Genomic DNA, 14,382 nt, shown 5'->3' with positions numbered 1-14,382 from the left:
TATTGGTTAATTCGTGTTTTATAATAATAGTAACGCAATTGCTGTTTTCTTATCTATTTTTTTTAATCAATTTTGAATCATCTTTTATTTCATTCTGATATTCCGTTTTCTGATCAGGCATTGACTCAAATGCTTTTTATGTTTTATATATTTGCTTCCATCGTATATTTTTATGTATCACCACCAGCATCATTTTGTTTCTGTGAGGCGGGTCGCGGTGCTCGCGTGCGATCCCCGTCGCCTCCATCGACTCGCTCTGCGCTCGACTCGCTCACTGTACAGCAGAAAACTCGCTGCGCTCCGAACGGCTGCAACTTTTGCAGAGACTCCTCGCTCCACAGACAATGTCGCACGATAGCTGAAGTGAACCCGTCCGCCGCGGCTCGTCGCCCGAGCCTCCAGATAAAGAAAAAAGGAAGAAAACAACAACAAAAAGCCTCGCAGGCTGGCTGGGACACCGGATCGCACAGCCGTCTCCTCCGTCGCTCCCCTCTGCGCATCGGAACCTGCGTTTGGAGGAGAAGAAGAAGAAGAAGAGAAAAAACAACACGCCTGGATATGAATGATGAGCCTTTCCCTCACTAATGAACTGGGCCGGTAAATGCAGGAGACCGCGGCGACTCTCTCGTCACTGTTTCAAGATGGCAGATTTTCATTGAGTTTTGAGAAGAAATCTCGCTTTATATTTTTGCCATGAATAACAGGAACCCTTGCACCGATGGCCCCTGTATACGAAGGTAAGATGCTTCTGAAAATGGGCTGTTTTTCGCCCCCCCCCCCCCCCCCCCCCCCCTCCTCTCCTCTCTGTCACTGAGACCTATTGAGAATGAATTGTGATACGACTGAATTGCGGCTGACCGGGAGAGAGAGAGAGAGAGAGAGAGAGAGAGAGAGAGACGCGTCGCCGCTTCCCCACCAACATTACGCGCAGTCTGCAGCTTGTTTTGCGTCGCGTTTATCTGTCGGACAAGCGCGCTGTCAAACGTCCCCGCGGCGCGCAGTGGAGTCCTTTCTCGCACCCGGTACGGCGGCACGGCCCCGATCCCGAGAGTGTAAAAGGTCCGGGACGCAAAGTGCGCGCGTCGCGCTGGTTCCCGGTGCGGACGATCGCCGGCGCGTTGAGAGGAGACGGGATGAAAGGAAAAAAAGGTCGAGAGACCCGATCGGGAGCGAGTCTCGCCTCCGTTCACCCTCGTTCCGTCCCGGTTATCCATCGCGTCCGTCTTTACGTCGTTCACCGCCTGCTGTGAATTAATCCAAAATGTTGTTGTTCTATGAGTTTTATTTATTTTTATTTTTTAAATAGGACGTATAATCGCCACCGCTGCAGTATTTCAGCGGTGACTAATCCAATTGAGAGAAGGCTCGCGCACGCGTCTCTAACGTGTTTGCTGTCGTAACAGCTTTAGAGAAGAAGAAGAAAAAAAAAATATATATATATATATATATATATATATATATATATATATATATATATATATACATATATATACATATATATATATATATATATATATATATATATATATATTTAATCTACGAGAGTCATTCAGATAACCGACGTGTTGGCTTTGCGATGCCGTTGCAGAGGTGCGTTACGGATGTTAAACAGTGCGACATTGCAGTGCAACTGCAAACAGGACCAATGAATTAAACTCTGCGACGAAGAGCAGATCAAACAATTCCACGTGATGTTATCTGAGATTTTGCTTCAATCCCTGTGTGATGCACTTAGTTACGGCAGCTTGCAGTCATACATTAAGGCGGATCACCTTTAACAGCATCTCCAACGGAAGCACAGGTTCACATGCTAATCGGACGCTCCTGCTAATTGACAGCACAAAGCAAGCGACGAGCCACGCTGGTTTCCAATATTTATGCCCCAATAGCTTCGAGTTTTGATGTGTACTCTATAGTCCCTCTGCTGGAGTTACAGGAAACGCCTCCTCCCTTATTGAGAATAAGAACTGTTGAAAACACGGTGAAAAGTGAAGGTATGGAAACATCTCAGTGAAAGGAGGGTTTCTAATATGGATGTTAGTTTATATAATAGGCTGCTTTAGAAGACACACTGCTTGAACAACTATAAGCCACAACCCCCCCCCCCCCCCCCCAAAGTCACGTCACTACAATAATGTAGAGGTTTTTCCTCGGGAGGGGGGGGGGGGGGGGGTGTGGAAGTTCACAGGCGTAGCCCGAGACGAAGGCTCTTCAACATGAAAGGGAAAAGTTGAAATTAGACTCCTATGCAAAAGGTAATTATTGTAAATTACCTTCCCCAGCTTTCCCCCCCTTTGCCACGGAGAGCAGGAGAAACAGGGGGGAATTAATTACCTTGCCTGTCCTCCTCAGTGTTGGAGGGGCCTGTCATGTAGAGCAACAGGGGGGAGAATAGGTTTCAGGGGGAGGGGGGGCCTTCACTTAGGCTGAAGGCCGGCGCACGCTTCTGCCTCTGCATCTGCGTCGTTGCGTCGACGCACTCGTTTCAATTCATGGTTCAAAAAGTCCTGCGTGTGTTGCAGAGCAATTCACCGCCAGGACAACAGGCGGAGTAACGTGTTTTTGTTGAAGACGACCTAGAGAGTCACGTCTATTTATTTATTTATCATAGACTTTATTGCCCCGTGCATCAACATTGCTGCTTTTCATCAAGGACACATTTGTCCCGTATTTTCCTCCACAACTTTGTGCACCTCTCGACCGGCAAACCGGCCTTTGCGGCGATCTCCCTCCATGAATCCAACCCACGTCTACAACCCGGCAATGACGGCTTGTATAAGCGCTCATATTTACGGATTTCTTCTGCCAAAAGTTCTTCAATCTGATCCGTTCTCTCGTAAACATTCTTCGTGTTAATAATGACGGTATCGGGCTATGAAAGCGGAAATGTGAGACTCCGTAAAGGACGTAGTTAGCGGACCAATCGCAGCCTGGTGCGCTGCGGGAGGCTTGTGTCCCTTTCGACGCAAGCCTAGAAAAATGTCTCGACACACGCAAGGACGCTAGGAGGTGTGAAAAGCGACGCAAGGGAACACGCAGAAGCATAAATCAGGCTTAAGACAAGGCAACTAACTTTGATATGAGCTCCGACAGTTTTAACTCGAGCTTTGCAGTAGACAGTTGCTTAAAACCCAACTTCACGCACGCAGTCATTTATTTGAACTAATTTCTTTCAACGCAGTGGAGATTTTCAGGAATGTTTACGAAGCTTCTGGTGATCACTTTTTTTTACGTGTTTGCCTTTGGTCCGTCTTGGCCCAGACAAGGGGGGGGGCTATGAGGCGGGGCGTGATCGCCCTGGGAGCCCGGTCTCATAACCCAAACTGACACCTTGATGGATGTCCGATGTACCGAGCAGGTCCAGCAGCCCCCCAGCTGTGGAAAAAGCAAATATCCACACACCGCCAAAAAACCCCGCCTGCCCTCCCTCCTCCTGGCTATAGATGTTGTGGTCGCGCTCATGCCCGCGCGAGCGTTTGCCTACAGACGCGTCCGCACACATGTGGCTTTCGCCCATTTGTACGGCCGGCCTGCAGAGAGGGGATTAGACAGCTGCGAGGCGCCGGGCCACCAGGCAAGCGAGGCAGCCTCCCTTTGCGGATCTGCCTCTCACAGGTCAACCAGTACTATTTCAGGGAGGGTTTATTCATTCACGCCAGGGGGAGATGGACACAGACTCAGAGGCTCGCCGCTGAGGACGAGGACGATAGCGGGGACAGGCCAGATCAACGCTTCGCCCATTTGTTAATAACCCCATGGTTTCCAGGTTTGGACCCGCTTGATTGATATCTTCCTCACAGGCTACGACCCAGACCTAAGCTCCGGGGTTTGTAGAATTGCAGGAAGAACCCTGGGGGCCTTTGGGGGGGGGGCCGCGCCCCGGTGGCAGAGTCCAGGGAACCGAGGGTGGGGGGGAGTCTCTCTTCCTGGCTGTTATGACAAGCGGGGAGTTGTGTTTAGCTCTTCACTGTCGTACAGCGGGGAGAGACAGAGGCCTTGGGAGGGAGGTTATCTAAACAGTTGAAAAGAGACGGGGCGATTTTTTAAATAGCTAATAACTCGTCGCTCAAATCCTGGGCCGCTGGCGTAAATCTCCTGTGGGTGCCATTGAAAGTGTTTATCTCTTGTCGTTTCCTGTCGCTCGGTGGCCGTTTTGACCTGTTTCGCCGACCCGACGGTGTCACCGCGTGACTTGTTTGCTCAGAAAGGGTTATGAAAAGGGATAAGCCGTCTTCGGTAGTGCCGCTTTTGCATTATTCAAAACTTCCGAAAAGGGAAAGGCAAAGGGAAGAGAGGGAGGGCGCGTCACGTCACCCTGAACTGAAATGACAGGTTGGTAGAGGCCAGTCTGACAAAGGAGGCCCAGCCCTGAATACGAGAGCACAATAGTATTTCAGCAGGCTTCTCTCTGGTCAATTTCTCTGGAGTGAAACTGCCTTTACACCATTCCACCGGCTCTTTTTCCCCTCTCGCTTTCTTTCTTTAGCTTGGATCAAATTCAACTGAGATGCAACGGGGACTTTGTCCAATTCTTCTCATTTTCTTTTCAGTCAGTGAGCCTCCCGTTCTAGTGCTTCTGCCACGCGTTTTCGGGACGTCTCTTCCGAGAAACCGCCACCCCCCCCCCCCCGAAAGTCGTTGTCTGCGCCGTCCCTCGAGGCGGGAGACTGCCGACACGAGTTTCCTTTTTTAATCGAAGGAGGAGGCTTTTTGGGGATGGAACCTCAACCGCCGTCGGCCGCTTACACGAGGCGTATCCGCGCCGGTTGTCGTGCATCATGTGTGAAGGCCCCTTTCTTCTCCCCTCGCCGTCGTTTCACACGCCGTGCGTGGTTTGTCGGCTTTGTGTGGAACAGCTGCCCCTGGCTCTGACTAAGCGGTGCAACAACTCCGAGCCCTGTTAAGTAAGGAAGCGGCGGCGGGCATGAGTTGAGTTGCAAATATGTGATAGCCGCGTTTAAAGTGATTTAAAGCGCCCAACCAGCTGAACCGGTGAGGGTTGGCCTTTAGTTTGAAGGTCGGCGGTTCGATCTCTGGCTCCGAAGCCAACGTTGCTGGCCAGGCGCTTCTCAGCAGTCCCCAGCTGCTTGGGGTGCTTAGGAAGGGTTTAATGCACAGGCACAATTTCATTGACATGATGGTTTAAGGTTTTTGATTTATGCATTGTGGAAACCTTGGTCTCGGTGGGTTGCAGCATTACCGAAATCTACGTCCAACTTCTCGTATTTGAGGATCAGCGGAAGAGACGAAAAATAGACAAAATGACCCTCTTAAATCTAGATAACCTCCTCCTGCTAAAAGTAATGTAATGAGCGCTCCGGAGGGAGGATGAGAGCGTCTCTGCGCCTCATGACGCATCCATCGCTTTGATCTGAGCCACGGTTCAAACAATGGTTCACTTTTACTGCTTCGCAACATACTACCGAGTGAATGAAGCCTTTTGTTAACCTTGGGCCTGCTAAGCCATAATTACACCAGGATTCCTTTAGCATAAAGGACACTTTATGTGCTGAGGGTGTCACTTTTTTTTTGTCACGCTGCGTGAGTTATTCTGATCTGCATTTTTTAGCTCGCATGCCACGGATCGCTTGCTCACTTTGCAATCATCCTTCGCCAATGATCCCCCCCCCCCCCTCCGGTTCCCACCCCCACCCACCACACCGCGTTTCCCCGCCCCGCCCCTAACAACCACCTCTTATCTGTCCTTCCATCCCGCTCTGTTTGTTGATAAGCCGAGAGGCCATTGGCCAGCGCACATGGTGCCCATGTGACACTTCAGCGACAGCCTGGTGGCCAGATTGGACGCCCTATGAATATCTGTGTGTGTGTGTGTGTGTGTGTGTGTGTGTAATTGGAGGCTGGCTTGAGAAGATGTCTCAACTACTGTAGCTTTTTTTGTTCTCTCTAATCATTGACCCCCCCACCCATTAAAAAACCCTCCAGCTACTCCCGACTCCTCCTCCCTGAGTCCCCCCCCCCCGGTTGGTCTTATTGCCATCACTAAGCCCCCCCAAACCGAACCACCAGCTTGTTTGTGACGCACATTGTCCCAGGTCTTAATCCTATTGTCTGTGACCAGTCCAGTTGACGTGGCGCCCTCTAAGAAGGGAGCTGCCGCTGCTGGCTGTGTTCATCGCCGGCTGTTTTGGCCTTTTCAACTTGACCCGTCACGCTGCACGTGCACTCCGCGACAGATGACGTGAGGTACCGCAGCCAGAGGATAGAGATGCAGATATTGGTATAAACTGTGAGAAGGTTTTGATCATCACGATTAGGCCACCAAGGTTTGGCCTCCTTAAGGTATATACTCTCGTATTCATGTCCGGCCAAACGTGGAGCGAGTGCCGGTGCCAGCCCCATCACCGCTCCTGGCTCCGGCCCCTCTGAGTCGGGGAAGCGGAGCGCCGGGCGGCTGCTGGCGGCCCCTTCACAGATGGCTGCAGGTACAGCGCTGCGCGCTTGGCCGATAACCAAAGGACTTCAAAGCTCTGTGGAAAACGGCGCTCGGGACCGTGACTTTCCAGAGCCAGGAGGCAAAAAAAAAGGAGCAGGACGAGGGGAAAGGAGGCGGCAGTAGACGAAGGCCGCGGGGGTCAAAAGAGTCAACAGACATTGACATGGAGCAGCTTTAGCGCTCTCCTTTTCCCGTAACGTACTTGCTCTTATTTTTTCTATATTTTTTATTTTTTCCCCTTTGGGGGGGGGGGGGGTGGATCGGAGTCAGCGGTCTGAGAGAGCGAGAGAGTTGGGTGGTGGCGTTGGGGTTTATATCTCGCCCCTTGTCTTCTTCAACCTGTCTCCTCCTTACATCTGCAAACACCCCTTGGCGTCCGCTGACGCACACAAACACACTCCCGCCCCTCCGGCACTTTTAAAGATGTTGGCCCCCTGGAAAAGGACAAAAGTTGACCTTTAGCTACGTGGATCTTTTCTGTTTCCTTTACCGCTAACATTTCTTTTTTTCAGGGAAACTTGAGGGAGGGAGACGTGAATTCATTAAGCATAAAGACATTCGGATATAAACAAGTGGCGTCCGTCTCAGAAACCACATCCAGATCCTTCCAACATTTGACCAACGCACCACTTGCGTTTCTATCTTTATTCACGGCAAAGCTACTTAACGGACGGTGAATCATCATTTACTGGCGTCCTACAGGCCGTCCTTTCCATCTGTTAAAATCCCTCTCAGCTACTGCTCAGCTGGGAATTCAGCTCAGACCACAGGAGCAAACCCACTCCACTCCAGTTCACAGGGTAGAGGTTTGTCCTATTATTATTTTAATTGTGAAAATCAACCACTTCTCCTCCTGAAAATGTTTACCTTTCACGCAAGCCAAATTCCAATGCTCGTACTCTTCATGCTGTGTGGGTGTTAAACGGATGGTCACAATAGCCCTCTGCTGCCGGGTTTTGGCTTCTATTTGCGACCACAAGGACACCGTTAAAATGATCGGCTAAAGCCATATATTTTCACGCCGAATCAGACGGGCCTGAGTTGGTTCGCCATGTTTATTACCTCAGCTCTGCGGCCAAATACATTCAACACACATGTTTACGACGCACTGTCCGTTGGATTAAGGACACATATGCATTTTTACAAAATTGGTATGAGAGCATGTGTGTGTGTGTGTGTGTGTGTGCTATGATCTTTTAAAAGCTGTTGGAATATTTAGCACGATGGGCCTCCTCACTTTGTCAAAGGCAGAACGTGAGGAGCTGCACAAGTAGCGGGGGTTAAAAAGAAGACAACAAAGAGAGATTAAGAGATTAGAACAATTTGTTGAGCGTGCGTGCGGATAAGTCACCTGCAGCTCGGAGGGAGGAGTGTACCACACAGTGTTGTCGCCTGGGGAGGCATATGCACCATCTCCAGCTCGTCTCCGACAGCAGTGGGAGGTTGAGTGTGCTGGCGAGAGCATATTGGGGTTTTCATGCATTAGCGTCAACGCCGATCATTATCAAACTCACTGACGGGCCTGTGTGCCGCAACCCGTCGTTCGAAAAAACTCCCTGAGCTATCCTGGTCTCAGGCCGACGACTCGAGAGTAACCGAGAGCCGACGGCGAGAGCCAGGCATTAGTAGCTCTGCACCAGCTGTGCGTAAAACAAACAAGGAAACAATAATTAATCGGCATAAGTCTTTTCTTGTATGAATATCTTTTCTTGGCAAGTGCACACGTGTCATTTTGTTGTTTGAGAAGAGCCGTGTTTTAGAATTACTGGAAGTGCGGCCCTGCCTGCGTGTGATTGGTCCCCGGGTGCCGGGTCAGGTCGGACTGGTTCCTCTCTTCCAGTTCATCGCAGGGTTTCGAAGGGGTGGACATCAGTTTCATCCCTCTGGGTGTGTGTTTGTGGGTTTTAAGGTGGTGGTTTTATCCACCTTGTTGCAACACAGCGACAACTTTAAAGCCTTCAACAAACTGTTGAAGGTGTTCTAAGAAGCAGTAATAGTTATTAAGATAAACACACATGAACACACACACACGTGGCGCCTCAGCAACGCAGAGTTTCATGTCTGAGTGGGTACAAGCCTGCTGACGCGTGCACAAGCATCTGCACACGGGCAGAGAGCTCTGTGTGCGCTGTTGGTGGAGCAGGAGCAGGCTTTATTGCAGCTTTATCTGTTTCTGAACATCAACGTAGAAGCAGGCCGTGACCCGCTTAGTTCAAGATCACAGCCAAAAGTACGCCGCTGCACGGAACAAGGAGGGGCAACGTGGTGGTGCCGTCTCCGTCCAACTGGCATCTTTCCCCCCCAGCGGGTTTCCAGCTTTGCCTTCGGGTTTTTTATTGTCTGCTGCCGTTTGACTCTTCTTACTTTGCACTCCAAATCTTCAAGCAAATATTCCTCCAAAAAGGCTGTTGCGAGAGAAGACTATCAACTCACTAGACACTTTGTATTTCTGGGGTTATAACCAAATCCAAAGCACACATATTAAGTAACCCGTGCATAAATAACACACAATTAAGTATTATTTTTAGAATTATTTTACTTTTTAAAATGTGTTTGTCAATGGATTGTTTGGACTATAATCATTTGTGTGTGTGTGTGTGTGTGTGTGTGTGTGTGTCCCGGGAGATGTTAGATCTTTTTATAAATGAAATCTCAACTCTGGGCCGACTTCACTCTTCTCCCGTAGCCAATAGGAATCCAGCTCCCCGTGTTGCATTTGTCCTTCCCTTGCTGACGTGCCGTCATTCGCATTCACACTAAAAGACCTCATGCGTTCACACTCGCAACCAAGTCCGTACCGCACTGCCCCCCCTCCCAAATCAATTTGCCATTGTGCAGTGTTTTCTCGCCACATCGTGCTCATCACCCCCTTGGCTGTCTGTGCTGGGTTACGGCCTCTTGTCCACAGTTCCCATTTGTGGATCTCGTCATTGTACATTGTGTCCAGCCCTCATTGTTGCTCCTAATGACAGAAGAGGAAGCGTGGCGTGATGGGGCGTTTTCTCGCTGTGTGTACACGATAAGCATTCTGGAGAACGCCCGCTTATCAGGTGTGTGTCTGCCGCCAGGCCCCTGCGCCGTGGTTGCAACTGTAGTCCAAGCAGCGCGGCACGGTGCCTGCAGTGGATGTCGGCCGCCGCGTTCTCATTTCATGCCGCCGCACACAACTTTGCGCGGCAACAAATTGTTGTTCTGTTCCACGTTCTGCTGCAGGAAGGACACATATTACAAGGGCTCTTTATATCTGTCTGTACATCTATTTTTTTTCTTCCTCGGTGGGGGAAGAGGTCGGGTGCTGTGAAGCTGTATACTTTGCTACACTCGTGATTTGATTAACAAGAAATCCAGCTCAAGCACAGCCACTCTGCTGCCCCTTCCTCCTCCTGCTAATCCTCATCTTCCGCTCCTCTCCTCCACCCAGCTAAATTGCTAAATAAACTTCATAACCACCACCCTTGTGGATGTGAACCACATGGGCCCCTTTGAATTGGTTTTCCTGTGTGCTTGTCTTGTGTGTCTCTTCTTGCTTATCTATCTACACTGAAAAAAATGATGTGTTGAATTTACTTAATTTTTTTTAGGTAACTAAATGTATCTAAATCTAGACATATTTTTTAAGTAAATTGTACTCATTATTTTCAACTAATTTCAGCCTACTTTTATTTATAATTTCTGCTCAACTGTTTTGAGTAGAGTTAACTCAAATTTATTAAGAAATTCCAACTAAACCCATGTTCAGTTTAATAAAATGAATTAGGTAACTGTAACTATTCTTTTTATTTACATTCTAATCAATTTATTGTTTAAATTGTACATACTAAAATTAAGTTTCATCAAATGAAATGCCATTAGTCAATATCAGTGTATTTTATTCAAAATATATATATATATATATATATATATATATATATATATATATATACATAAAATGTTTATATGTACATTACATATTTATAAATCAGTTGCTTTAACACTTAACACTAGAAGCCCCTCAACACAACAGACTAAGCAACAAATAAACGTCAAAACCTTGCGCTACCTCTTATTCATTTTTCTTTAGATGGACATGTTCTTCTATTTTGTATGTTCTATAAATGTGTTGTATTTATTATCCTATCTTCAGTGCTTAAATGAGGTGTTGCAGACTCTTCAGGAGGCTTTAAAATCAAAAAGTCCCAACAGAGCTGTGTGTGTGTGTACTAGAGTACCAGTCATAATATATATGTATATATAAAAATAGAACAAAAAAATAAACAAACAAATCTCACATGCTCAACTAAGGCACTAAAGTTGGTGTATTATAAAAAAAAAAGATATATCGTTTTCCCGGGTTTGACCGGTGCTTTTTAATTACGTCGACTCTTTTCTTCTGCAATGCAATGAGACCAGTTCACAAGAGTGGCTGAAGATGTCCTACAGTCCAGCATCTATTTTGTTTGTTAGTTCAAGGATTTTGGGGGAAAGCTTTTCAGCATCCATTCGAAAGAGCACTTTCTGAAGGAATTCATAATAGTATCTTAGCTCTTTGGGGTAAGCCATCTTCAGAGCGTAGATGACTCCCAGAATCATTGCACAAGCGCGGGCCACAGATCCACAGTTGTCGAGAATGATTACTCCTTCAACGAAAATTCCAATGTCATCACAATGTCGCATTTCTCCACCCTCCTTGTTGATTGTAAGTGTCCGTCAAATGGCAGACACATTTTCCTCTTATGCTGCCACTAGGCTATATGGATATTTTCCCTCTTTTGTGCGTTTTGTAAGGGAGCCAAGAGACATGGTGTGCCCAGTCCAACTGGTCAAATACTGTGGTCAGGAAGAGCATAAAGGCTGATGCAGCAGGAGGCTGCATGACAGTATCTCCCTGTGAGCTGGTCTGATGCATTATTCTATTAATACGCAGAGATGAGAGGGCTAGAAAGGCAGACAGGATGATAAATAGCGGTGGGCGTGAGAGAAAGAGAGCAAGGGAGACCATGCAGTGTCAGGCTCCAGCTCCTTGACTGAGGGCAGAAGAGGAAGCAACTCAAGGATAGGATGCTGCGTGTGGATGTGTGGCTCTTCAGCAGGGAGTTCCTTGTTGTGTTCAACCCCAGAGACACGGTCCCAGTTTGTCCGCCGGTGGTTCTGTCGACCATAATGTGTATCTGTGCATACAGATGGGTGACAAGTAACGCAGATGTTTATTCATACAGAATAAAGAGGCTGACTAAATTATTTGGTCTCTGCAACTTTACACGTATTGGAGAGTTGGACTGATATGTTCATTTCCAACTTCCAAATGGCAGAATATCAGAGGATTTCCTTGAAGTAGCTCTAACTCGGTGAATTGAAGCTCTTCTGGTGGCTCAACACTTCATCATACGTTGTTCTTTGTCTTCCTTTCGCCTGTGTCAGGGTGCTCATAAAAGATATGGAGGTGCGGTATAGTGAAGAGCTCCAACACCCGAGCAGCAGCGAAGGGTGAGATAATGCTTTGTCTAGACATTCAAAAGTCATTTCATTAGCCAGCGATTCGGGCCTCCCCCTCCCTCACCTTCCAGCCCCGCAGACGCTTGAATGTCCAGTAAAAAGACAGGGTCATCAGAGCGTCTCGGCCCGTGTCCGTAGCCATTAGGCCCCAGGAAGTAGTCCCAATATATCCAGGGAAGGGACCATCGACCAGATTACCGGAATAGGGGATGGCTGGGGTGTGTATATATATATATATATTTATTTATTTTTATAGCCAACTTAAATTGTTCCAAACAATGACAACATGTAAAAAGCACTGTTTTGTATTAAAAGACTCTTCTGTAGGTTTGGTGGGTTTCCGAAGGAGTCCTCATCAATGCCTGACAGAGAAATAATCTCTCTGAAAACACTGACTCCTATCATTTCAACACACTGTCTCCACACATTGGAAAATGCCTCTCTGGTATGCTTAATTGCAGTGGGCGGGACACACGGTGGCTTTAGGTATGCTAAATGGAACGACCTTGCCTACCGAAGGCATTCAAACATTGTAAATGTGCAACAATGGGCCTTTACAATTTAAAACTTGGCAGGTTCAGAAATTCCGACAAACTTCATGAGGACATTGTCAAGAGAAAGTCTTCGGTGCCTTCTTGTTTGGTTAGAGGGTTCGGTTGATTAGCTTCTAGATCATGATGTTTGAACTTCAGTTTGGATGAAGGGTGATTCATGAGGACTGCAGCAGCTTTTCCCAATGCTGTATACTCGGTCACGTTGTTGCATGTGTATGTTGTCATGAGATAAAATTCCAGCCGTTTGACCTCTAACTTTTGGTCTATTTATTGACTTTATCTGGGTTGCGCACGGGGCTCTAAACCGGGGCTCTAAACCACTGTTTGTGCAGCCTCGAGTTTCTGGCAAAAATCAGCTGGGCAGAATTTCCTTTTTTCAAAGCTGAATATCAAGAATGTCCTGGTCATTTCCAAATATTTTCGTTAGCTTTGTTTCAGAGGCTTCCCCAGTTGAAGGGAACATACATTTCCTCCAGTTCATTGCACCATATATGCAATGTCAAGTGAACCCTTTGACCAAAATGTTGAACCTGACGGAGAGTCAATGACTGACTAAGATTGGGGGGTTGGGGAGGAACTTATGTGATGCTAATGCAAAGAGCAGCACGCCCATCGCCCGGCCCGTTGCGACCCACAGCTATCCTTAATCCCGCTGGCAGATATTTAATGTTGGAATTTTCCATGGAAGGACCAAGCCGGCTCTGCGTCTGTCCATCCATCTTTGTGTCCATCAGTCTGCGCCTGTGATTATCCCGCCAGTGCTCCGACGCTGCTCAGTGACACAACTCATCATTCAAATTATTTTTAGTGTAAAGTCCAGGCACAGGAACTGGTAATCCAAGGAGTGACATCTGGCCGTCAGGGTTTATGTGATTAGCAGAGAGCCTCGTCCCTCATAGCTTAGCGGACGATCTTCGTTACCTCTCCGCTCTAGCAGCGCGTGAGCGCTTGAAGCAGCAGAAGAACAAAAACTTGATGATTGTTCATATGTACATTATGTGCAGATGGTTGAGGCCCAAATAAGTCTTTCCGAAAGCCTGTGTTGCCACATCAGCTACTGCACAACACCCACCCAAGTGACAGTGAGCTCCCACAATGTGCACTGCATCTTCAATCCTTCAGCATTAGGGCTAAGACCAGATGACCAGGCAGATAACTAGTAAATCCAAGCAGGGCCATAGAGCAACTAAAGAAAATCGAGACAAGGAGGATGGAGAGGGTTTAAGACTGTTAAAATAAAACTGCCAATTTCCTACTGAAATGATCACCATGACAAAGTGACCAGGCACGTCTCCTCCTGGGATATGTTCTGAGAGCAAAACCTTCCAGCCTTCAAGATGACAATTGGACAACTCAGCAGCAAGCTGTTTGCATGCATGGCCCTTTTTAATGTCAGCGTAATGTTTCTAATGTTTGCGTTCTTTGATTCCGGCATCAGTCGATCTACAGCGAGGCCTAATTGTGCGGCCGTTGCCGCGTCCAGGTGGAAGCTCTTAGTTTGATAGCAGTACGCCAATATGGGGTTTAATTCAGGAAACATTTAGGAAACATTTATTTACCAAAATATGCCAAACATACAAGGAATTTGTCTTGACAGTTAGTGCGCCACAGTAGACAGACAAGACAGCAGTGCACAAGTAATAAAATAAAGTAAAATGAAATGCTAATGCAATGGGTTAGTAGAATAAGGCTATGGGTTGGTATAAAACAAGGGAATAAAGTTAAAAAATTTAAATATTAAAAAAGTTAAAAAGAAAAATATTAAGCATAGTGCACTAACGAACAAGTAACAAACAAGTAACAAAGTGACGAGTGACGACAAAGTGATGAATTACAGTTAAAGTGGCATGTGCAGTATGAAGGGGAGTGACCGGTGGAATCTTCTAGTCAGTCAGTGGGGGA

At 47.4% G+C, this 14,382-nt stretch overlaps 1 protein-coding gene across 1 annotated transcript in view; it reads left to right on the top strand.

The window, feature by feature from the left end:
• The first annotated feature begins 279 nt into the window (after positions 1–279).
• Positions 280–14,382, top strand: part of LOC120812539 (homeodomain-interacting protein kinase 2-like) — a 55,806-nt gene continuing 41,703 nt past the window's right edge. Inside the window, exon 1 of the mRNA XM_078097980.1 lies at positions 280–737. Coding sequence (XP_077954106.1) covers positions 719–737 — 19 coding nt within the window. The 5' untranslated portion in view covers positions 280–718. The remainder of the gene's footprint in view (positions 738–14,382) is intronic.

The sequence above is a fragment of the Gasterosteus aculeatus genome, chromosome Y (genome assembly GCF_964276395.1).
Source record: "Gasterosteus aculeatus chromosome Y, fGasAcu3.hap1.1, whole genome shotgun sequence".
Taxonomy (NCBI): Eukaryota; Metazoa; Chordata; class Actinopteri; order Perciformes; family Gasterosteidae; genus Gasterosteus; species Gasterosteus aculeatus.
Note: the sequence above shows the minus strand (reverse complement) of the source record. Positions and strands in the feature narration are given on the sequence as shown.